At 38.7% G+C, this 25714-nt stretch overlaps 1 protein-coding gene across 10 annotated transcripts in view; it reads left to right on the forward strand.

Moving 5' to 3' along the window:
• CEP112 (centrosomal protein 112) overlaps positions 1 to 25714 on the forward strand; it is a 473818-nt gene that overhangs the window by 33708 nt on the left and 414396 nt on the right. For 5 of the 10 annotated variants that reach the window (XR_005783756.1, XM_040452171.1, XM_040452172.1 and 2 more), the window contains 4 exons: positions 7863 to 7956; positions 9905 to 9982; positions 21355 to 21402; positions 21910 to 21987. Coding sequence is in view for 9 of the 10 variants with exons in the window: in XM_040452171.1 (XP_040308105.1) it covers positions 7863 to 7956; positions 9905 to 9982; positions 21355 to 21402; positions 21910 to 21987 (298 nt within the window). In the remaining variant the exon portion in view is untranslated. Of the gene's footprint in view, positions 1 to 7862; positions 7957 to 9904; positions 9983 to 11320; positions 12049 to 13758; positions 14141 to 21354; positions 21403 to 21909; positions 21988 to 25714 lie in introns of those variants that run through there. The other 5 variants (XM_040452173.1, XM_040452174.1, XM_040452178.1 and 2 more) reach the window with 5 other exon arrangements.

Raw genomic sequence — 25714 nt, forward strand, 5'->3', positions numbered from 1 at the left:
GAAAAAAGATGATGAACTGAGTTATATCAAAATGGAAAATTTGTGTCTATCAAAGGATGCAGTCAAAAGAATGACGAGACAACCTATGCAGTGGGAGAAAGTATTTGCAAATCATACATCTGAAAAACAGTTAATATTCAGAATATGTAAGAAACTTCTACAACTCAATGACAACAATGAAATAACAACTGGGTCAAAAAATGGGCAAAAAAACTTGAATAGACATTTCTCCAAAGAAGATTTACAAATGGCCAGTAAACACATGAAAAGATGCTCAACGTCAATAATCATAATAATCATTTTGGAAATGCCAATCAAAACCATAATGAGAGGGGCACCTGGGTGGCTCAGTTGGTTGAGTGTCTGACTCTTGATTTCTTTGACTAGGTCATAACCTCATGGTCATGGGATCAATCCCTGTGTTGGACTCTGCTCTGAGTGTGGAGTCTGCTTGTGATTCTCTCTCTCTCTCTCTCTCTCTCTCTCTATCTCTCTCTCTCCAACAAACCATAATGAGATACCACCTCACACCTATTAGTATGGCTACTATAAACAAACAAACAAATTAAATGTTAGCAAGGATGTGGAGAAATTGGGACCCTTGAGCACTCTTGGTGGGAATGCAAAATGGGGTAACTACTGTGGAAAATAGTATGGCAGCTCCTCACATAAACTAGAAATAGTTACCATCTGATCTACCAATTCCTCTTCTGGGTATTTATACAAAAGAATTGAAAATAGGACTTGACATGTTCATGGTATCATTATTTGCACTAGCCAAAAGGTGGAAGAATTCCACGTCTTCATCAGTGGATGGATGGAAACAAACTGCAGTATATACATACAGTGGAATATGAATGAGCCTTGAAAAGGAAGGAAATTCTGTTACAACATGGATGAAACTTGAAGATATGCTAAGGGAAATAAGCTAGTGACAAAAAAGACAAATACTGTATGTTCGCACTTTTGCGAGGTACCTAAAGTAGTCTGATTCGTTGAGGCAGAAAGTAAAATGGTGTTTGCTAATGGCTACAGGGAGAGGGGAATGGGGTATTGTTTAGTGAGTACAGAGTTTCAGTTTGGGAAGATGAAAACGTTGTAGAGATGGATGGTAGTGATGGGTGCACAACAATGTGAGCGGACTTAATGCTACTGAACTGTATGCTTAAAAATTATTAAGACCCCTGGGATGGCTGGGCGGCCCAGTTGGCTGGGCTCTTGTCCAGCTCTTGATTTCGGCTCGGGATATGATCTCAGGGACATGGCGTCGAGCCCCACTTGGGTTCTGCACTGAGTGCAGAGCCTGCTTGGGATTCTTTCTTTCTCTCTCTCTCTCTCTCTCTCTGCCCCTCCCCTGCTCTGCCTCTCTCTCTCAAAAAAAAATTGGTTGAGACAGTAAATTTTATGTTACATGTATTTTGCCACAATTAAAAATAACAAAAAATTAAGAGAAAACACAAAATAACAGTATCAGGAATGAAAAGGAGACTCCATATGGATCCTGTACACATTAAGAATATAATGAGAATAATATAAACCACCTTCTACCACTGAAAACTTGAATGAAGTAGACACATTCCCTGAAAGACACAAAACTAATACTGACTCAAGAAGAAATGGGAAATTTGAGTCGCCCTATTATCTACCAAGGAAACTTAATTCAGAATTAACCACCTTCCCACAAAGAAATCTCCAGGCCCAGATGGCTTTGTTGGTGAATTTTATCAGGCTTTTATGGAAGAAATATCATCCTCCATGAAATTTTTTCAGGAAATAGAAAGAGGGACTGCTTCCCAACTGATTTTGTTAAGTCAGTATCACTTTGTTTCCAAAAGAAGACAAAGACATCATAAGAACATAAAACTGCATACCAGTATTCCCTCATGAACATAGATTTAAACACTCTGAATTAGCAAATTGTATCCAGAAAAAGGATAAAAAGGATATTATATCATGAATGTATGAGGTTTAATCCCAGGAACATGAGGGGTTTTGGCACTTGGAAATCTATGTATTTTAAGAAGGAAAAATCATGTCATCATCTCAGTAGATGCAGAAAAAGCATTTAACAAAAATGCGAAAACCAACCATGATAAAAACCCTCAGCGAATTAGGAATGGAGGGGAACTTCCTCTGCTTGATTTAAGTTATCCATGAGAAACCAAAGCAATTATAAAGAAAGAAAAAAAAGAGGACTTAACGTTCCTAATTTTTAGAATTAAAGCTACAGTAATAAAGATAGCAGTGTTGGGAAAGGATGGATAAAGCCAGAGATTAGAACATATTCTAGAATTTGAACCAGTTCTAGAAATACATCTGCACATACAGATTGAAAATCCATTGATTTTCCACAAAGATGACAATGGAATTAAACGAAGAAAGGAATTAAGTCAAATTATGGGGGGAACAGCTGCATATCCACATGGGAGAAAAATCAAACGGGTTTTAGACTTAAATGAAAATGCTAAACACTAGAGAACTTTTAGAAAAAACCGAAAATCATTGTGACCTAGGAGTAGGCAAAGATTTCTAAAATGGGACATAAAAAGACACAAACAATGAAGAAATAAGTTATAAACTGGACTATCAAAATTGAAACTTTCTTTCTTTGAAAAACACCATTTGGGGCGCCTGGGTGGCGCAGTCGGTTAAGCGTCCGACTTCAGCCAGGTCACGATCTCGCGGTCCGTGGGTTTGAGCCCCGTGTCAGGCTCTGGGCTGATGGCTCAGAGCCTGGAGCCTGTTTCCGATTCTGTGTCTCCCTCTCTCTCTGCCCCTCCCCCGTTCATGCTCTGTCTCTCTCTGTCCCAAAAATAAATAAATGTTGAAAAACACCATTTGGAAACTCACCTGGCAAGGCACGAAACGAGAGAAAATATTCTAAATACATATAATCTGACACAGAACTTGTGTCTAGAATATGTGAAGAACTCTTAGAATTCAAGGAAAAGTGGACAACCCAACCAGAGTGCAAAAGATTTTACAGACAAAAGCAAGCATATGAGTGGCTAATGTATATACTTGAAAAGATGGTCAGCGGCATTCTGGATCAGGGATCTGGATCTTAGAAAGTTTCTTAGAAAGTTTAAGATACCATACCATGTGACCCCACAGTTCTATTCCTAGACGTTTAGTCAAGAGAAATGAAAACTTATTCCACATAAACACTTGAACTAGAGTGTTCATAGCAGCTTTATTCATAGTATCTGAAATGTGGAGACGATCTAGATGTGCATCAGCACATGAATAAATACACAAATTATGGTTCGTTCATATAATGGAATACCACTAATCAATAAACGAAAACGAAACTTTGAATAGACGTAACAATATGGCTGAATCTGAAAAACATTTTCCTCAGTGAGAGAAGCCAGACATAAAAATGTACACACTGTTTGATTCCATATACGTGAGATTCTACTAAATGGAGGTTGTCTGGGTTTGCAGGAGGGAATAGATCGATTAACAAAGGAGCTCGAGAGAACTTTTGGACGTGATGGGAATCCGTGTCTTTGTTGTGGTGGTTATACGGGTATTTGTCAAAAGTCCTCAAACTCTACGTTTTAAGTGGATCCAGTTTTATTGTCCATAAATCGTACCTCAACGCGCGCAATAAGAATCACATGCAGGTGTAGCTGAGGCTGCCTTGGTGCGGCTTCTTCCAATCTAAACACCCGTGGACGAAAAGAGTGAAGTTCTGTCCCCCTGCCAGCCATACAGCCAACCCACGGTGGTGATAGAGGGCCTGGAGAATTCCCATTCGGAGACGCGGAACGAGAGAAGGAGTGATGGCAGTTCTCTGGCAATTCTGAAATCTAGCCAGGCATTTATTGCCTGTATCTTGATTAGGGTTTAATGCTCCTTCCCCGGGAATGTTCTTCGTGGCTCTTCGCTTTTCCCTCTGAATTATCTTTTTTTTTTTTTTTTTTTTTTTTTTACCAGAAAGAATGATTTGCTTTAAGGGTAGTAGTTTTCCCAGCCTGCCTCCTGTTTGTGGGAATTTGGAGAATCAAATGTCTCTCTGTTCATTTTGAACTCTGTCCCTCTCACCTGGAACTGGTCTGATTGCTTAGTTTTGAGGCCGTGGCTGTGTCCTTTGCCTCTACTAGGCATACATCGTTTTATAAGCCATCGCTTTCAGAACCAGCACTGATTTTCAGCTTCCTCTAAGAGCAGGGAAGCCTGTTCCTGCCTCCGCATTCTTGGCAGGTTTGACTTACTTTCTTTCTTTTTAGTGCTTAGAGAGAGAGAGAGAGAGAGAGAGAGAGAGAGAGAGAGAGAGAGACAGAGCATGAGCGGGGGAGGGGGCAGAGACAGAGGGAGACACAGAATTGGAAGCAGGCTCCAGGCTCTGAGCTGTCAGCACAGAGCTGGACGCCGGGCTCGAACTCACAGACCGAGAGATCATGACCTGAGCTGAAGTCAGACGCTCAACCGACTGAGCCACCCAGGTTCCCCTGGCAGGTTTGACTTTCTTCCTCTACTTAGGGGAACTTTGATTGCTTTCTACTTCTCCAGAGTCACACTTGCTGCTGTCTCTAGTTGTTTGTGGAACCAGAGCCTGGCAGACCTTCAGTTTTCATCCTTTTCATGGCATCACATTTTTGTTCTATCTAAAAGTGATACCGTAAGTTCTTCTTTTAGGTTCTTTGATGTAGTCTTGACTGGCACTGTCCCTACTATTTCTTTTAATAACTATCCTGAGTTTCCGTTTTATTTGCTCCTTCTGGAATTCCTATTATTTCGATGTCAGAGATTATGAATCTTTCTACCTTATCTCTTGCATTTTCACTTATTGTAATCATCCCTTTATGTTTTCCTTCGTGTTGTCTGAATATTTCTTGAACTAATTTTATAATTTGCTGATTTGATTTTATACTATATTTAATGTGTTAGTCTCTTCTTCCATTTGGTAATCATGTTTTTTATTTGTAAGCACATTTTTATGACCACAGATTGTTCATTTCCTTTTTACATCTGAAATATCCACTTGAATGACATTGGAAACACAAAATTACATTTAGGGGCACCTGGGTGACTCAGTTGAGCATCCGACTCTTGATCTCAGTTCAGGTCTTGATCTCAGAGTTGTGAGTTCAAGTGCAGAATGGGGCTCCATGCAGGGTATGAAGCCTACTTAAAAAAATTACATTTAGAAATTTCCCTTTACATATACATAATAAGTTTTGCAGGAAGACATTTGATTGGTCTTCCTTTAGGTGTAAATCTTACGTATCTTGTGTCTTATCTCTTTATCTTTAAGGAGACAAGTCTTTGTTTCTCTAGTATTTGGAATCACGCATTATGCTGAGAGAGTGGTTCTGGGTTCTTGTCAAAATACTACAGCTTTAGGAAAAAGGGAAAGGGAAGAATTTATTTTTCCTACAGTTTTACTCCTTCCACGGAGTAAAAAGGCATGGGCATGCCTGGGTCTTACTAACGTGTGGAAGCTTTTCTTTCTGTGTTGGTTTCAGCACCCTGAAATTGATCAAGCCACAGTTCTCTTCTAAATGGCGCAAGTAGCATAAGCATGAGCTCCTGCAATCATGTCCCAGGTCCCAATTGTAGGCTGTCTACGAGCTAGTCTGCATGGTAGACATCTATTGCTATTCTTCCTAAAGAGGCTTACAGGGCTGAGCTTTGTCCCCTACCCTCTGTTCCCCTGTCACCCTGACATCCAGCCCCGTCACTGTGAATTCGAGCTATCTACTTTGAGTTTCAGTTAATGGTGTTTCCAGTAGGAGACAGTCTCAGTGGCAAGAAACGAAACTTCTGTGCCTAATGCCCTGTGTCTCTTGTGCCTGCCAGATCTTAGCAATGATATGGCCTCCTTCTTTAGTCATCTCAGCTGCCTTCACCAGAAGCTGGCTTCAGCAACGCCTCTGCTTTCCTTGGCCTGAACTGGAGCATGTTTTAGGGACAATATAATGAATTTAGTTTTGGACACATTGAATTGTAAGTAGGGCTTTTCAATTTGTACTTGTAATAGGGTTTGAGGCTGAGAAAGAGCAATTTGGGCTGGAGATACAGACTTGGTAATCCAAGCTCCTTGTTATTTGAAAAGCTAATAGCAGTTTTATTAGCAGTTTGGATTGTCCAGAAGGAATGCATATAAAAGGGAACATAAATAAGGTTTGACACAGAACTCTGAGATGCATGGGGTAGGCAGGGAAGGAAAGGCTACTGAAGGTTATTTTAAAGGAGATTTCTGAAGGATCAAATGAAACTCAGGGAAGAATGGTTCTAGGGAGCCAGTAGATGTGACATCTTGAAAACACTGTTCCTAATGTTTAGTGAGATCAACTAAGGTAAGGACAGATAGTTCATTTGCTTGAGCAACTAGGAGATCGTTGATCGTGTCCAGCACTTTTAGGTTGAGTGGAAATCAGATTGTAGTTGATTGACAAGTATACGTCAGGTTAGGACATGGGCCTAGTAACTTATTTTGAAAATTTATTGTGAAGGGAAAAAGGGTAAATTGGTACAGAGGACAGCTACAAGTGAACTGAAAGGATATGTTGTTTTATGTATGCACCCTGTGTAATAAATAGATAAATGGTTCCATCCTCTTTTTTTATTAATATTTTCTATGAGAATTTCTTTTAATATTTAAGCATTTTTCAATTTTTAAGTATAGCTCTTTTTATGATTGTTTAATCTATTCTTAAAGAAGAACAGGCCACTGCTTAGTATGATGTATCAGGTTGCCTCTTCCCACATCCTGAGTTTTAAATGTTTATATCAGCTAAAGCACATGGGCTAATGAAATTATTCTCAGCCTATTGCTTTATCTATTTTTCTCATTAGTTTTTAAGTGTTTGGATATCTGGGATATTGAGTAGGGGTGTAAAAAATTAATAGCTCTCTTTAAAACAGCTTTTTCAGACATTTGACATTACTTAGTGACTTGTCTACGGAATGTTATTCTTTCATTGTTACTACCAAAAAACACATTCATTGTCATCTTGTCTTTTTTAGTTATAATTCTGTCTTTGGGAATATACCTAAAATGGACCAATATTTGTGAAGGGAATCCTGATAGGGCTTGTGGTTAAAAGTTAGTGACTTTAATTCCTTCTTTAATGGTTAGTTTCCATTTCATGTATCTTGAAGGAGCCGTTCAGAGGATAGATATTCCTAATAATGAAACTTTCATTGAAGTAGCTTGAATAAAAATATATGAGAGACTCCAGGCTAAAGTAGAATATTGAGTATAATATTTTATACTATATTTTATAACGGAGGAAAGTCTTTTTGTTGAAATTCATTTGGAAGCTTAAACTATTTTCCTATTTGTACTGTACTTATAACATTTTACCTGAATTAACATGGTGTATTTTAAATTTAAGACTGATTTATCTGTAGTTTCTGACATAGTTTCAAATTAATCCAAATTTTCAGCTACATGAGAATTTTTTCATTTTATATATTTTAAGCCTTCATCTTGGTGTGCAGCATGAATCCAATAAAACTTACAAACCTTTTAAAATGATTATCCTCTTTGAGAGTATATGCTTCATTTTTTTTTTCTTATTCTATACTTGGAAGAGGGGGAGGAAGGAGAAAAGATTTAAATACATTTAGTTTATTGTAGTCCCACTTAAAAATAGCATTTGTTTGTGAGCAGGCACGTGGCATTTAGGTGATGTTTTATTTATACTTAAATCTAAATAAAAATAAAATGTGAGAAATAATAAATGGTCGTTATTTGCATTTCTTTTTTCTCTGCCATGGAAGTATCATTGGTAAATATAAACAATCATCTTATTTCCAAAAGAAAAAAATTGGCAATCCCAGATTTAAATGCCCCCTTTGTCCTCTGTATTCCCCCCATTCTGATTGTTATTATTTTGGTCTATTAGTAGGAACCAATACACTGCGAAGCTCCAAACAAGATCACATTCTGTGAGTCCAACCTCCAGAGAAGATGGACAAAATATTACCCCAAAGAGTTGTGTAAGATCAGATTCTACTTTTGTTTGTTTGTTTGTTACTTTAAAATAACTCTACAAATTTTTAGTTTCATGTTTGTCAAAGTTCTAACAATTACTTTAAAACAGTGGGTGTTTGAATGAAGTCTGAAGGTTTTGGTGAACACCCTGATATCAAAGAAAATGGTGTGTTTGGTAAATTCCACAGTGCTCCTTGTGGTTTCTCGATGATTCTGAGATATCATGTGTATTGTTGCTTTTGTGCATTGGAGAATAACTTTGGAAGACTTCATTTTTTTAGTTGGTTTTTTTTGTTTTTTTTTTTGCTTTTCCCTTTTACTCCGTGTGTGTGTGTGTGTGTGTGTGTGTGAGAGAGAGAGAGAGAGAGAGAGAGAAAGAGAGAGAGAGAGAGAGAGAGAGAGAGAGAGACCACCCAGTGGTCAGAGTTAAGAAACTGGGATTAATTTGTAGTTAAGTGGGGGATACTGCCTTTCTGCTGAAGGTGAACTGTTTATATTCTGAAATGTGAACGCCTCTTACATCTAACTGCTTAACAGAGTTTTGGTTTGAATAAGGTGCAATGAGCATTCCAGTTAGCTTCCTAAAGAGAAGAATTTTGCCTGCTTACTATGGCCTTTCTTGCGTAACTCTGGATTGTCTTGAGTTACATGACTTTTAACAAGGAGATCATGTGTGATGCGTGGCTGTGCTCTAAACCTAACTCACTGCATTTTCTCCAGTGATAGTTTGGAACTTTGGGGAATACTTTCAGGGCAGCACATTTTAAATATCTGCGGGTTTTTTATGAACCGTTACGTTTATTCACAATAAAACAAGGCAGGTAGGTGTTTTATGTCTTTCTGAAGACATTTTTGTTCACAGAGAAAAACATACAAGAAACGGGGCCAACAATCGAAACAATAATGAGTTTAAATATAGTATATAAAATAAATTCAACATTTTGTTCATTAGAAATTTGGAGACAATAAAATATGGAGAACATTTTAGTATATTTTTCATCACTTCAGATAATTTAAATGATCATAGGTAAGTAGGTTTATTTATTAGTAATGAGGTGTTCTAAAAATGTGGAAATGCTGTGCCAACAAATTTAACTTCAGAATGCATTTTTTGGCTGTACTGTAATGTATACATTACTATTTTAAATAGATTTACCTTTCTAAGTTTCTAGAGCTCCCAGATTATTGTCCATTTCTGGGCACAGATTTTAGGCTGTCCTCAGTTAATTGTAGTTTTAATCTGCTTTGATAAATGTGTAATAAGTTATATGAGAGGGGAAAAAAAATCATGCAATTTTAATTTTTAAAAAAAGTAGAATTTCGCCATAATTGTGTTCTCATGCTGTGAATCCAAAGCTTATTTCTCTTTATATTCAGTGTATGAATGGGAATTAATTTAAGAACAAAGAGCTTCTTGGACATCAACACAAAATTCCCTGTTAACTAATTTTAAGGATTATAAATAATTCATCTTTTCAAGTGTTCCCCCCCCCCCCCTTTAAAGCTACTGTGGTATACCACAATTAAAACTTTTTGTAAAAGAACTTAAAGAGAAGAATCTGGATTAATTTTTAAAATATTCTTTTGATGTGTGTTTTTTTTTTTTTGAAATCTAGTTACTGTATGACTATATTGTGAAGGCCCCTCGCAGCCCTAAGCAGCTATAGTAAACAGTCATTACTTAGAATTGAGAACTTTGCCTCAGCTATGACATAAACCTTCCCTCTGAGGGCAATACGGTACTACCAGAAAAGCACACGAACCTCTCGTTACTCTGAATGACGTATATTTTGTCCTGTTTTCTGTTTCTTCTGTTTTCTTCCCCCCTCCCCTCCCCCCTGCCTCTCTCCCTCTCTTCCTCTCTCCCTCCCCCCTTCTCTCCCTCCTTCCTTTTCCTTTTATTTCCTCCCTTTTCCCTCTACCCCTTCTTCTCTCTTCTCTTTTGTCTTTCAGGAAGTTCATCCCCAAAGATCTGCTCTTTCTTTGGATGACAGCGACATCGAAGCTCGCCTTAATAGTTGGAATCTTGGGGTAAAAAAAAAAAGTACTTGGTTTATGTATGTACATCGATGTAGCAGAATCCTGTTGTACTTGGAGGACATCTGAACTAATTCTATTTGGTGAATACTGTTGGATGTCAGCCATTGAGATGTGTGGTGGTACTGTGGGAGAAGGATCTAGAGAACAGGAAAGACAGATAACATTCCAGAGAAACATAGTCCCTGCCCTCCACAAGCTGTCTTGTCGAGGGTGTAGGAGATAGACACATACATAGTTCAATAATTGTTTAAGATAGTATCTGGTAAAATACTAACATGACTTAGACAGTAGACTATTGAATTGGAGGCAAGGGGAGGGAGGACTTGGAGAAGCAAGGTCATTTGGGTTAAAAATATCCGGAGATTTCCTGATGAGCCGCTGTCACGGGCACCAGTTGTCAGGTGCAAAGACTGAGAGGGACATGAACGCATCTGGGTAGGTGTGGAGGTGGGGAACTGGAAAGAGGCAGGCCTGGAGACACGTGTGGTGGTGTGAGTGAATGGACATGACTGGATCTTGGGGACTTAAGCAGGGGGTTGGGGCCAGTGTCAATCAGGCTGGAATGTATCGGAGTTTGAAGGCTAAACTGAGCAGTTTCGCCTTTACATTTTAGGCAGTAGTGAGCCCTGCAGGTTTATTTATTCCTTCCACATTCCACTTTCCATGACGCTGTTGAAGTGCTTTGAGGAAATGAAAAGGGGTTTAGAACAATTTTTATCACGTTTTGTGGTTAGTGGGATAATTTCTAATTTGAAAATTTGCAAAGTATAGGAAATCAGAGGACTAAAATATATTTGAAAATCTTAACACCGAGAGATGGGTTACCATTTTGTTTTAGATATCCTCCTCTCCTTTTTTTTTTTTCCGTGTGCATTTATACAATTAAAATTTAAACAAAATTGGGGTTATATTATAAATACTATTTTACTATGTTCTGTTTTTAATTTTTTTTAAATTTTTTAATTTTAATTTTAATTTTTAGAGAGAGAGCAAGAACATGCGTGCAGGGGAAGGGGCTGAGGGAGGGAGGGAGAGAGAGAGAGAGAGAGAGTAAATCCCATGCAGGCTCTGTGCTGTCAGCACATAGCCTGACACGGGACTCAGTCTCCAGACTCTGAGATCATGGCCTGAGCCAAAATCAAGAGCCGTATGCTTAACTGACTAAGCCATCCAGGTGCCTCTACGACGTGCTGTTTTGAGTTTGATAGAAGTTTATAACCGTTCTATAAATATATGAATATTAATGATAGCACTAATTTCTCTTTTGGGTGGGTATTCCATAACTTATTGAAACATCCTGGACATTTTGGTTGCTCCCAGGCTGTGGCTGATGTAAGTAATGCTGCAGTATAATTCCCTACAGATCTTTGTGTACACATTTGGTACTTCCTTAGGTTACATCCCATCTTGGTACATAGCCTTCCAGAAGGTATATACCAGTTTCTTCTGCAACCAGCAGGATATAGGGTTGTCTGTTTCTTACTTCTTCACTGACAGTACAGATTATTATTTAAAAGACCTAAAACCCTTCCTACTAATAATGGTCTTTAATGAAAGGAATGCTTTAGGGAAATCGACTTGGTGGCATTTTGGAGGTTATATTGGATGTGGGTAGAAGTGGAGAAGGCGAACCATCATCTTTTTGGTGTTTGTGGTGAACTCCACACTCGGGTGATTTCTGTGGAGACGGAGAGGGTTGAAAGAAAAGCCATTTCATGGGGGGAAAGGACACTGCGTGACTGATTGGCGAGCTGACCAGAAGGGCACCTAAAGGTTTGCTTCTAGAAAATGGGAATATTGGCTTCCTGTCAGTTAACTGTCAGATGGGGGAATCCATTTTAGGGGTTACAAGTTTCGTTTTAGACGGGTGGAGTTTGAAGAGATGGTCAGACCAGTTGGGGAGGTCAAGGTCTGGAGTTTCAGGAGACTCGAGGGCTGGAATCTTATTTATGGTTATGCTGTTTGAGGTGTTGGCCCCACCCAGAGGCTGGACAGCCGGGCTTTCAGGGGACGGAATGAGGACAGCTGGCTACTGCAAGGGACACGATTAGAAGAAGGTAGGGAATGGATGAGAATTTAAAGCAACGTGAATCTCGTAGCCATTTAGGGAGCCTATTAGTGAAAGAGATGAGAGAGAGAAAGTTAATAACAAGAGGGGAATATTAAGTCCAAAGGAAAACATTGTTATGTTTGAAGGTGGAGGAGAAGTTGCCCCTGGAGGGAAGTCCTAGCGTTACCGGTGTGCGAGAAGAGCACAGAAAATCCCCCAGAAAGACAGTTCTTTTTTTGATATTTGCCAGAAAGCGGTATCAGAGTGAAGAGTAAAATTCTGGGCTAGCCTTTTAAACTTGCCTTTGCCCTCAGCCATTTGGCACTTCTGATGTGCGTTGCTTAGCCCACAGAGAACTTTGCCCGATTATGTAACTGTTCAGAGGATTAAATTTTTCATTCGTATAGTAAAGTTAAAATAAAACATCTAAAATATTTTGAGGTGATGCCTTAAAACTAGGTCTGCCTGGGTTCTCTTTCACACTTTTATTGTTCAAAGAAGGCACTAACAGTGTAAAATATGAAAGTCTTGCATTTTTATATATTTATAACGTATATACATTAATCAGGCAGAACTCTATCTTTTGATCACAGTAGAATAATTTAAGAATCCAGTGTATTAAAGAGCTTAGATTTCACTTTGATTTTAGTTTTGTATTAGAATGCGTGATGGATTTTTTTCTCTCTTTCTTCCTGTGAGTGATCAGTTAATGGTAGTTAATGTTAGTTTTCTATGCTGAGGGTACTTTTTTTTGTATTGCCGACATGACTTCCAGACACCTTCATTCAGATGCATTAGAGGTTCTAGAATTTGAATCTTCTAGTTTTTGTTAAAAATACGCTTTTTCGTCAAGTATATTCTTTCTTTCCCCAGGAGTGTCTTAGTATTTTTTTTAGGAATACGTAATATAAGTAGAGATTCACTTACTCAACTAGCAATTTAATTTTCCTCCTGTATCTTTTTCTTACTCTTTAAACTTTGTAACCTTTAGTTTTGGGGAAACTTTCTCACTCTGTCAATATATTTGATACATATATTTCCTGCTTGACTATCTTTATGTAAACTTTCCTCTTTTTTCATTTTCTGAGGGCCTGGTGGGGGGCTGGGAGGAGGACTTTTCTGGGCCTTCCATCCTGGTTACCAGTCACCCGCTCACTCCCATCCTGCGTCCGCATGCTGACCGCACAGCCTCACTCCCACCAGGAGCGAAGGAACAGTGAGGACTCTTTGCTTCCTAGGCCCGGAGCAGGATCTGGGAGGGATGTGGGCTTAGTGCAGGGTTAGCTCTCAGGACAGGCAGTGGGGGCTGGGCAAGGTCAGCAGGCGTGAGCGTCGGATCCCACGGGTGGCTCCAGCGGGTGGACAGCACCCCAGAGGCACGCAGACCCACCTGGAGCCCAGGGCCCATCAGGGAGGGGTGAACCTCCCTGTCGAGGGCTTGGGGACACCTGTGAGCCGTTAGCGGGTGGGGATGTGCCTTTACTCTCCCTGTGAGGAATGTGGGGAGCCTGGCTGTTCTCCTCATTGGCCTGTTGGGAACCGTCCTAATCAGGCTCGGGGGCAGCTGGTGTGGGAGACACAAGAGTAAGTCCACTTGAGATGAGCTGTTCCAGGAGATGAGCACGTCGCTGACCACAGAATTGCGAGCTAACTAAAATGGCTGTAGCGCAAAGCTTTGAAGGTTTGGGGTGACTCGTGGTGTAGCAAAAAGCCACTTGGTGCGGTGGATGCTGCCAGACGTCTCTCGGAGGTGACTGTGCCAATTTGCATCCTCATTAGCGATGTGCCCGTTCCCATTAATCTACCTTCTCTTCCATCGTGGTATTGACAGTCCGGTTTTGTTTTTGTTTGTTTGTTTAACTTAAAGTTCAGCCGTTCTTGAGAGTGGTTAGTGACACTGCACCGTGGGGTGTTCATATATATTTTCCTGGTGTCTCATCCAGTGAGGTGACCTTTTTTTATGTCACTGACAGTCTACATAGCCTCTCGGAGTGAAGTGCCTGCCTACGGCTTTGCCAGTTTTTCCGTTGGGTCGTTTGCCTTTTTCATACTGATAACCTGAGGGCCTTGTTTCTGTTCTGGATAAGAGTCCTTTTCGAGTAAGTATTGTAAATATTTCCTTCTACTTTGTTGCTTTCCTTCAATCTCTTACTGGTGTCTTGGCTGAACAGAAATTTTAAATTTTAACGCAGTTCACGTTCTCATTTTTTCACCATGCGGTTAGTGCTGTTTTGTGTCCTGTTTAAGATCTTTGACTGTCCTAAGGTTCCGAAGATGTTTTTCTTTGTTTTCTCCCAGCGGCTCTATTATGTGACTTTTTCTCTTTGGATTACATACCATCTGGAGGTGATTTCGGTATATGTTATAAGATAGGGAGTTAAGATTTGTTTGGTCCCTTGTGTATATCAAGTTGGCACTCCCATTTATTGAAAAGACTCTTCGTGCTGTACCGCAGTGTTATTTGTCCCATAAATCAGGTGACGGTACGTGTCTATTTCCGTTCTGTTCCTTTGGCTTACTTGCTTTTCCTTGTGCCGTTGGACTCTGCCTTTCTCTCTGTATCTAATTTGTACTCACTAAATGTTGAGATGTGAGTAGACCAGTGAATGAGCCTTCATTTGTAGTATTGTTTCTGTGGATAAATGTTTTTCAAGTTCTAAAATGTTGCCTTAAAAAATTATTTTGGAGCACAATTGATTTGACATCGAGGGCTGAATTTATTTAAAACTATCGAGCGGGTTTTGGCAGTTCTAATTGATGCCACGACTTAAAAACATTTAGTTGTGTTGTTAGTAATAGATGGCTTGAAAATGTCCTTTCCTGTAAGGCAGCTAAAATATCGTATAAAATGTCTTTCTATTTTTCTGGAATCATAGAACATCTCTAACTGATCCACATTAGTCTATGAGGGGTATTTGATCAGTTTGATCAAAATCCTGAATAATCCAAAGAAATAGACGGACAGAACCCTTTGTAACCAAACAAATCCGCTAAAAAACTAACCAGAACAAAATGTCAAAAGCCAGTTTTCATTAGAAAGCATCCAGATATCTGTATTTGTGTCTAGTTTAAATGATGACATATTTTATTACCGTGCTTCTATTTGCTCTTTAAGCCAGAAGTGTTTGGTCATGTGATTCATTCCTTCTATTGGAACTTAATTTTTTTTGGCATTGTTTTCTGTGTAATATTTCGTTAGACTTTAATGTTTCACATAAATCCTTTTTATCTTCCATTTTGGACATTCTTTGTTGTGGTCTTCTTTTTTGAGGTATTGTGAGAGAACAAGAAATTTTCTAAAAGAGCATGAAAAAAGTAAATGTTAAGACTGTTTACAGATTGCTTCAACTCCATTTACTGGTGGATTACAAAGTGGGAACATTGAACTTCAAAGCACATCTGGCTGCTGTTATAAAATCAGAAAATAGATTGCTCATTTCCCCCAAATAGACTCAAGAACACGCTTTACTATGGATAATTCTCATTACGTATTGAAAGTGGGTATGAGACAAACTCCATGGATTGTAAATGAGTAACAATTACAGAAAGAAGATTTATTCTTGTTTACGGTGTTCATTGTTGCTTTTAAACATTACAGTATACTCTTTCTTTTTTGGTCAACTTGAGAAAGGAAATTTATGATAACAGAATGAGTCCTTAACTTCTGTATTTAATGGCTTTTAAAGATGAAGAGAATGAAATAGGAGTTACTTCTGCATCGTTGAAAGGCTACATTATAATTAGCTAAACCAATATTTTGTACTCTGCTTGTAAATGTAGAGCTGTGTAAAAATAAGTCACAGATGGCTTTGTTGGCTTTTGGTTTTAAATTTGAAGCTTAATTAGAGCTTGAGTATCTTTGAGAATTCTGTTTTCCCCTTCCTTTATTTTCCCCCTTATATTTAATTCTGCTTCATGAATTAGGGTTTTATATATTTGCAGATTTGGGTGTGTCCTTGAAGAACTTACTTTCTGGGCTGGTTTTTCTCCATTCCAAAAATAGAGAATGGTTACTTACTATTCATATATATACCTTCAGACAATAAATATTTATTGAGTGCACTTTGCTGCCTGTTGGAAATTTGCTGCCTCTGTTTTTCAAAAAGCTGTGTGTATATATATAGTACAGTGTTATTTACTAAAGAATGTGCCTCTTTCTCTGGTATAATATTTAAGTGAGTTTTATTATTGTCCCTACTAACTAAATGTTTCCCAAAGTAAAGTGTACTGATTCATACACCCACCAGTGGTCCTCCATCTGGGACACTTTTATTGGCAAATTTTTAATGTGTACCAATCTGGTGGCAGAAAATACCCTCTCGCTGTGGCATTACTTTACATTTTTCGTATTTCTAAAAAGATTGAGTATACATTCATGTGTGTATTAGTCATTCAGATTTCTTCACCAGTAAAATGTGTCTCCAGTTTTTCCCATTAAAAAAACTGTATTGTTCTTTCTTTTATTAACTTATAAAGACCTTCTTTACACATTTTGGAGACAGATCATTTGTGCAAACATCTCCCAGTTTATGACTTATCTTTTCATTTTATTTGTGATCTTTTATTCATTATCTTTTCATTTTATTTATGATCTCTTTTCTGGAGAGAAGTTCTTACTTAAAGTAGTCAACTTTATTAATTTCTTTTTTGTGCATGCTTTTTTTTTCTTGTTTCTTGCTTAAGAAAATTTTCTACTTTGAGGTCACAAAGTCATTCTTTTATGTTGTCTTCTGCAAGTTTTTTATGCTTCTGCTTTTAATTGTAAGTATTTAATCCGTTTGGGAATTTATTATATATGGTGCAAGGAAGGAATCTGATCTCATTTTTCCCACTTATTTTTTTTTTCATTTTTTTAATGTTTTATTTATTTATTTATTTATTTATTTTATTTTATTTTTTTTTTAAATTTTTTTTCAACGTTTATTTATTTTTGGGACAGAGAGAGACAGAGCATGAACGGAGGAGGGGCAGAGAGAGAGGGAGACACAGAATCGGAAACAGGCTCCAGGCTCCGAGCCATCAGCCCAGAGCCTGACGCGGGGCTCGAACTCACGGACCGCGAGATCGTGACCTGGCTGAAGTCGGACGCTTAACCGACTGCGCCACCCAGGCGCCCCTGTTTTATTTATTTTTGAGACAGAGTGAGACAGAGCCTGAGTGGGGAAAGGGCAGAGGAGAGGGAGATACAGAATCTGAAGCAGGCTCCAGGCTCTGAGCTGTCAGCACAGAGCCCGACGTGGGGCTCGAACCCATGAACTGTGAGATCATGACCTGAGCTGAACTCAGATGCTCAACCGACTGAGCCACCCAGGCGCCCCTCATTTTTTCCCACTTATTAAACACATCTTTAATTTTTCAATAATTTGCAATTCTAGATATTTCATGAATCACATTCTCATATTTATTTGAATTTCTAGTACTTTCTGGTTGGTTCCGTTGACTTATTGTCATCACTATAGTTTTACAATATCTTTGTAAGTCACCCCATCTTGATTTTTTTCTTCAGGCTCTTCTTGTTTATTTATTTATATACATTTTATTTTATTTTTTTAAATTTTTTTTTCAACGTTTTTATTTATTTTTGGGACAGAGAGAAACAGAGCATGAATGGGGGAGGGGCAGAGAGAGAGGGAGACACAGAATCGGAAACAGGCTCCAGGCTCCGAGCCATCAGCCCAGAGCCCGACGCGGGGCTCGAACTCACGGACCGCGAGATCGTGACCTGGCTGAAGTCGGACGCTTAACCGACTGCGCCACCCAGGCGCCCCTATTTATATACATTTTATAATGAGCTTATTAAGTTTTACAAACCTTGAGATTTTTGGATTGGATAAATTTAGTCATTAGATCAAGTCAAGGAGAATTGCCATTTTTACACTATTGAGACTATCTAAAAGCATCGTTTTGCTATTTATTTCATTATTAGCGCTTTTCAAAAAAACTTAATTGTTTTCTCTGTAAAGGGCTTATGTGTATTTTCTTAGATTTACTTTTAGCAATTACATATTGTTTTGTGATTACAAATGTTAGCCCTGGAAAATCATTTTCTTTTCCTAGGTGATTTTTGCTAATTTGCAGAAGTGCACCTAACCTTTACCTATCAATTTGGCATCTTGCAACTTGGCCAAACTCTTATTTGGTCGACTCCTGTTTCCTATCTTTCTGTTTTCTGCCTTTATTTGTAGTGTTCTTTATGAACGTCCTAAGATTATTCAGAAGTTATACTTGACTACGTATTATCTTGGGGGCGGGACATAGATACCATCGAACGTTGACCTGTGGGAGGATTGGCCTACCCACCTCAAGCGGGTGGCACAGAGAAGCTAGTGATCGCTAGTGCTGGAGACAAGTGGAGGCCGAAGGAGGCCATGTTACTGTTGACTTCTGTTTCATGGCTTTAAAAAAAAGTAATTCCTACTATGGACAGGTTTTGATTTTGATTTTCTGTTTTTTGTGGAAAGTTTTTATGGATATTGGATTCTTTGTTTGTTTTTGTTTTTGTTTATAATTGTTGATGTTAGATTGTTTTGAATGAGCAGTAGCCGGGGTTATGGGGGGGGGGGTGGTTTGGGTAGCTTGCTTTCTTAGTTTGGGAAGGCCTTCTACTCCACTGAAGATCAGTTTCTTTAATCAGAGGTGCCTTCTGTGTTGTCATTTTGGCCTGTCATCTTCTGTTTCATTGGTTTTGTCTTGTTTCTGGAGGGTCCTTTTTCTTTAGCTCCTTTCTTTCCCTTCATCGTGGACGGGCTTCCTTCCAAGGGGCCTCTCTCTACTGCACAAGTGGTTCCTTTCTGGCTCTTGACACGTTCACTTTTTACACCCTTTATTTATTCATCCATTCATTCATTCATTCATTATAATTTATTGTCAAATTGGCTAACATACAGTGCATACCATGTGCTCTTGGTTTTGGGGGTAGATTCCCTTGATTCATCGCTTACATATAACACCCAGTGCTCATCTCAACAAGTGCCCTCCTGAATGCCCATCACCCATTTCCTCCCTCCGTCTCCCCCGCCATCAACCCTCAGTTCTCTGTATTTAAGTGTCCCTTATGGTTTGCCTCCCTCCCTCTCTGTTTGTAACTATTTTTCCCCCTTCCCTTACCCATGGTCTGCTGTTAAGTTTCTCAAGTTCCACATATGAATGAGAACATAAGATATTTGTCTTTCTCTGACTGACTTATTTCACTTAGCTTAATACCCTTCAGTTCCATCCACATTGTTGCAAATGGCAAGATTTCATTCTTTTTCATCGCCAAGTAGTATTCCGTTGTGTATATAAACCACATCTTCTTTATCCATTCATCAGTTGATGGACATTTAGGCTCTTTCCATAATTTGGCTATTGTTGAAAGCGCTGCTATAAATATTGGGGTACACATGCCCCTATGAATCAGCACTCCTGTGTCCTTTGGATGAGTTCGTAGTAGTGCTATTGCTGTTTATACCCTTCTTTTGATGCTCCCGTCTCTAGCGCTCCCATCTGTCAGGTGTTTTGTACAACCCATGGAAGGTAGGCCACTCTCCTTCTGCAGGTCGGTATTTGCTGACGTCTAAATTCCGACACCACTAGGATCCCGAGGCCCTTCCTTTTTGTTCCATGCTGTCACTCTGGTTTGGTTTAGGATGTGATTCTGCTGATCTGTGATCTTTCTTTGGCCAGTTACATGTGAATCGAGGGTTTTCGTGATCTCTCCTTGTTAGGGTGTGGGCATGAGTGGTGGGTGTTTTTATGTGCTCTCTTCATTGATCTGTATGGACTTTTGGAGGATGTGGAGAGAAATTTAAATTCAGACAGTTGCCATTACTTCATAGGTATCAGCCTTCCGGGTGAAAAAATTAATTTGTAGATTACTCCTTACCTAGGTGCTAAAATATAGTTATTCTTCAGATCCTGTTGGTGTAGATGTTTTTATGTTTTTTAAATGTAACTGTTATTTTTAATTTCCTTGCCTCTGTATTCTTTCATTAATTGATCCTTTATTCACCCTTTCCTTTATTATCCACCTGGGTATAGATTATCTTCCATGATTATTAACCATAATAACTCATTTGAGGAGCCTTTGGAAAACACAGTAAGGTTTTGGAGGAGAAGATTCTGATAATATATACTTGACAGAGTTTTTAATTATCGTTTCATTTGTGAATGGAATTGTTGGGATAACAATCAGTGTTTCTGTTTTATCATATAGTATATATTCACCCAATAACTATTTCCTTCAAAGCCTGCTACACGTTAGGTACTGTGCTAGGTACCAAGAATACGAAATTGAGAAGCCATTATCCTAGCACTCACCATGCATAAAGACAGATGTGGAGACATGCTGGTAATAAACACTTAGAATGTAATATAAGAGATATGAGAGACACATGGGATACTTTGGGAGCTTGGTAAGAGGGCGGGATCAGGCACTGTTTGTCCCTTCCTTCCCTCCTACCCTCCTTCCCTCCTTCCTGCCTTCCTTTCTTTCTTCTTAATGCGTATTTGTTGGGCACCCACTACCTGTCAGGCCCTGTGGTAGATGCTGGGATAGATGGGTTGTGACTGTTACAGCCCGTGTTCAGACTTCACACTCTTTTAACAGAAGATAGATGTTTGATTATAAAAGGGTACTGTTGGAGTAGTGGCAACTTAATTAAATTTCCTGGGGAAGCATCTCGAGTAAGGTAACTGCAAGAGAATGATTTCACAGTTTGCGAAGACTCAGATTTGGGAGAGAAGGTAGTGCTTTGAAAGGTAAAACAAATGTTTGGTGTCCTTGGAATAGAGGGTATATTGGGGGATAGATGAACCTGGAAGGCGGATATGGGAGGGGTCCCAAAGGAGTTCTCTGTTCTGGTTGCTATCCTGGAGGTAAATGTAAGGATTCAGGTCCTGGACTTGCCCGGGTGTGTAGTGATTAGATTGAGACTTGAAAGATGAATGGGAGGATATTCATAAGGTGACGGAGTAGTGCCTAGAGGTAGAGAGGCCCAAGAGAACTGCCATATTTCAGTAATGTAAGTCAGCCAGGATCCCGGGCGGATAAAACACGACATGAGGAGTAGTGGGGATGAGGCTGGGCAGTGAGGCTATGCGAGGGTCACGAAGGTGCATTTCTGTCTGCAAACGAGTTTACGTTTTCTATGTTATTTGTTGGTGGGCTACTGAAAATATATTATGGGTTACCCATCCTAAAACACAAACTCAGTATTAAGACGTACAGAAAATGTTCCACATCACAGTTCAATTCTGTGTTTTACCAAATGATAATTAAAACCAAAGAATATTGTTAATAATAGAATTATTAATTTCTGTCTTAAATTTTCAGATAGAAAATCCTCGGTACCTGAGACAGAAGCCTATCCCAGTTGCTCTGGTAGGTGAGAATTCCACTGGACTTTTCCTGTGGACAGACTTGTTTTTAATGTTTATTGATTTTAATGTGTATTTATTTTATTTATTTTTGAGAGAAAGAAACAGAGTGTGAGCAGGGGAGGGGCGGAGAGAGAGGGAGACACAGAGTCAGAAGTAGGTTCCAGGCTCTGAGCTGTCAGCACAGAGCCGGATGCGGGGCTCAAACCCACGAGCCGTGAGATCGTTACCTCAGCCAAAGTCAGACACTCAACCGAGCGAGCCACCCAGGAGCCCCTGTACAGATATTTCTAAATAAAGTAATCATTAAGTCATTTACAGAAAAGAACACTGGTCCACATTATGAAGCATGAGAGTCTTATTAATCCTATCACTTGCGAGTGAATAAATCGCTTTTTTCTCCAACGTTGGTATTATCTTGGCATGAACTTCAGGCAATTTAGAGTTTCCTTTTGGGTTAAGGATAAGCCAGGCCTGAGAAAGTATTGAATAACTCTTATTCATTCAACAGATGACCCCCAAATTTAGCCTGAGAAAATCCAGCAGCCTCCATGATGATCCTCTACTCTTCCGAATGCACGAGAAAGAGGTAGGATTGAGACATTTCTGCTGTAACTGAATAATGAACACGGTTTTTGTATTTTGTATAATGTGAGTTTTCAGGTCTTTGACTCATAATGCTCAGTAAGAAGAGATTGTGTTTGCTACAAATGTAAAATAATGATGCAGGGTAGGGGTAAGGGTTGTTCTGTTTTTTTCATGCACATCTCCCACTTGGTGAGAGTGTGGTGAGGGCTGTCTCCTGACTGTCCATTCCTACTTCTCTGGGCTTGGGGAGATGGCAGTTTTTAGAAGCAGTGTCTTTGACCTCAGCGAATCTCTGCATCCTGCCTTTATCTCAACTTGCTTGTAACGTACCTTTCTAGTTTCGCTCTTCTTACGGTTTCTGCTATTTAAATTGATCTGCTAAATTAAGCCATGCTGTGGCTGACATATAACATAACATACTTTCTTTGATCATTTGAAAGTGGAATTATCCAAGAGGCAGTATCATTGGTTAAAAACATAGACTATGGAGTCCAGAATACCTGGATTTAAACCCTACTCACTAGCTGCATGAAAGTGGGCAGATACTTGCCCTCTCTGAGTCTCTGTTTCCTCATCTAACTTGGGAGACACCTGCTTTACAGGCTGAGCATGAAGATTTTGTAGTCTGGAAGTACTTACATGCTTCACATATAGTAGTCATTAAATGAAGGTGAATTTGCTTTGTTCTTTATTTTTTTTTTAAGTTTATTTATTTTGAAAGAGGGGGAGGGAGAGAGAGAGAGAGAGAGTTCGATCAGGAGAGGGACAGAGAGAGAGGGAGAGAGAGATAATCCCAAGCAGGCTCCATGCTCTCAGCACAGAGCTTGATGTGGGGTGGGAACTTACGAACCGTGAGAGCATGACCTGAGCCGAAATCAAGAGTTGGATGCTTAACCGACTGAGCCACCCAGGCGTCCCTGCTTTGCTATTTTCTTGTTAAAATTTCTGTTCTAGGAAATTTGAAAATCATCATTATTATTTTTATTTTTGCTTATGGCACCAGTGAAACGCTTCGGTCACCTGTGTGGTGTGATAGAAGACTGTTAGATTAGGAGTCTGATGAACTGTGTCCTTCACTTGCCTTTACCACTGTCTAGTCATGTGACCCAGGGAAGTCAAGAGTATTAGTTTAGTTTTTGCTTAACGAGAGGCTAATTATTGATGTGACAGGATCATTACCAAAATTAATGAGAATAATGAATATGCATTGGAAATGGTAATTTAAATGTGCAAATGTGAAAAATGTTATTGGACTTAGATTTAATGTTTCTAATAAATTTAATTAAATAATTTTATCTTTCATTATTTTTTCTTTCATTTTAATGAGGATGCTTCTAAGAATTTCTAAAATTCGATTTCAGTTTGGCGATTTTCAACATGAAAGGGTTTTCTCACCACCCTGTTTATAAAATATCACAAAGGACGTTGCTCTCTTTCTTAGATATTCCAAACAGTGGCATGAACATATAATTTAATTTTTGTTGATAATGGAGGAGGACAGGCTATTTTTTCTTTTAAATTTCAGTCTGGTGGAATTATTGCTGCTGCTTTCAGTAATATTTATCATGTGATGGCTCCAGTTAAAGGCATGTAGGGTCTTGTTTTTTGGTGCAATCCTGTTGCTGAAAAAACCTGTTGAAATAAAAAGTTCTAAAAAGCCTTTGAGGGAAATACTTGTCTCATGCGGATGCACCTTCTTTTGAGCTCTTTTTTTCTTTTTTCTTTTTGTTTATTTATTTATTTTGAGAGAGAGCATCCCTGGGCAGGGATGGAGTGGGGAGAGACAGAAGGAGAGAGAGAGAGAGAGAGAGAGAGAGGGAGGGAGAGAGGGAGAGGGAGAGAGAGAGAGAATCCCAAGCAGGCTCAGCACTGACGGTGGAGCTCAAACTCAGGAACCCTGAAATAATGACCTGAGCTGAAATCAAGTTAGACACTTAACCAGCTGAGCAACCCAGGCTCCCCTTGTGCTCGTATTTTGAATTTCTTTCTTTTCCAAATTGTTATTGTTTTTGCGAGTCATTCCAAGTCATCCCCAACCACTTTTCTTTTTACTTTTATTCTGTACTAATTCTTAGCACTGAGGCTGATTACCACAGAATAATTAAAATAATTGAAAGGAAGTGCTGGCTTTTGAATCTTTTGCGGGTCTTCGATGAAGTAATATCTTTATTCAAAAAGCATTAAAGCTGTCATGTGTGGCATCAGAGGTTCAGTTTTAAATGTGTGTGCCTTTATTTTTTTCCACACCTTTGTGTTTTTGGTTTTGTTTCTGGCATACTGTGAAAATAGTTTTGGCACCGTTGAGAAGTTTGCATGCAAACATCAACTTACTTCATATCTTAAAGCAGACCCAGTGCTTATATTTTGGCTACAATAATCCTTTGTACGATTACATAGTTGTCTTAGACTTTTGGATGAAGTTTTCTTATCATCTTTCTTCTCCATACTGCAATATTTAAAAAGTATATGCTGAATCGCCCCAGGGTGAGAATTATCTTGGTTTCATCTTTCTTTTAAAGCAGTGTTTATAATTATAAAGTGATCTGTGGATTTTTATTGAGGATATTTTGGAAGATACAGACACATGTGAAGAAGGACATAAAACCACCTATAAAATCAACACCCAGAAATAAAAACTCTGTGTTTATGCAAAGTATGTATACAAGGTATTCTATTACCTTTCAGTTTCTTTCTTTATGTATCCTTTAAACACACGTTTTTCCTTAGGAAATTGAGGTGATACCAAGTATTGCTTTGTATATTTTGAGTAATTTTCCTTCTATTAAATATTGTTCCTAAGCATCTATTTTTAATGGCTGTATTATATTTCAAATTATGGAAGTATTCTGAGTTAATTTAACTTATCCCTACTGTTCAGCATTGAGATTTTTAATACTTTTCCCTAATATAAATAATCCTGGGGAAAATGTCTTTAATAATCTCTATATGCACCTCTAAATATTTCTTTGGGGTAATGAATTATATCTTACATGATAAAATTGAAATAGTGGATTTCTGTAAGTTTAGTATCATTAACAATTTAACTTCTAGAATAAAAATTAACACTCGGAAGCCTATTGAAAATTGTATGTTACTGTAAGATACGAGTAAAGAATTTATTACATGCAAAAATGAGAATGAAAATGAAAAGCAAAGAAGAACAGGAGCCATTTGAAGGCTGAGGAAGTAGCAATTTATATTGCCTTCGTAAATACAAAAATACGAATTATTTTTTTTGTATTTGCAGGACAAAAATTTTTAGTACTTTCCTATTTGAAATAGAAAATGCCAGTTATATTGTTTTATTATTTTTATCTGTTTCCCGGAGATATTTTTCAAACTTGGATATTTTTCCCTGAATTTAAATATATAGTTATGTTGTGATATGCATGGTTATCCTTTAGGATAACTTTATGTGTGCTTGCTTTAGTCACTTGTATTAAACATTTACTTATGGGCATGATGATCAATGCTTTTATGTTTTGAAATTGCTAGAGCCTCGCACGTCTGTGTAAGAGAACCCTGATGTGTCTTGTGCATGTTCTCATCTAAAAATGCTTTTGTTATTGCCGAGTGCTGTTTTAAAAATCATAAAGAGCAATGTTTCGAGAACATTTTTATTTTAAAATGAAATATGAAAGGGGCGTCTGGGTGGCTCAGTTGGTTGAGCGTCTGGCTCTTGAATTCGGCTCAGGTCATGATGTCACGGTTCATAAGATTGAGCCCTG

This window comes from Herpailurus yagouaroundi, unplaced genomic scaffold (genome assembly GCF_014898765.1).
Source record: "Herpailurus yagouaroundi ecotype Mexico unplaced genomic scaffold, PumYag 206, whole genome shotgun sequence".
NCBI classification, from domain to species: Eukaryota; Metazoa; Chordata; class Mammalia; order Carnivora; family Felidae; genus Herpailurus; species Herpailurus yagouaroundi.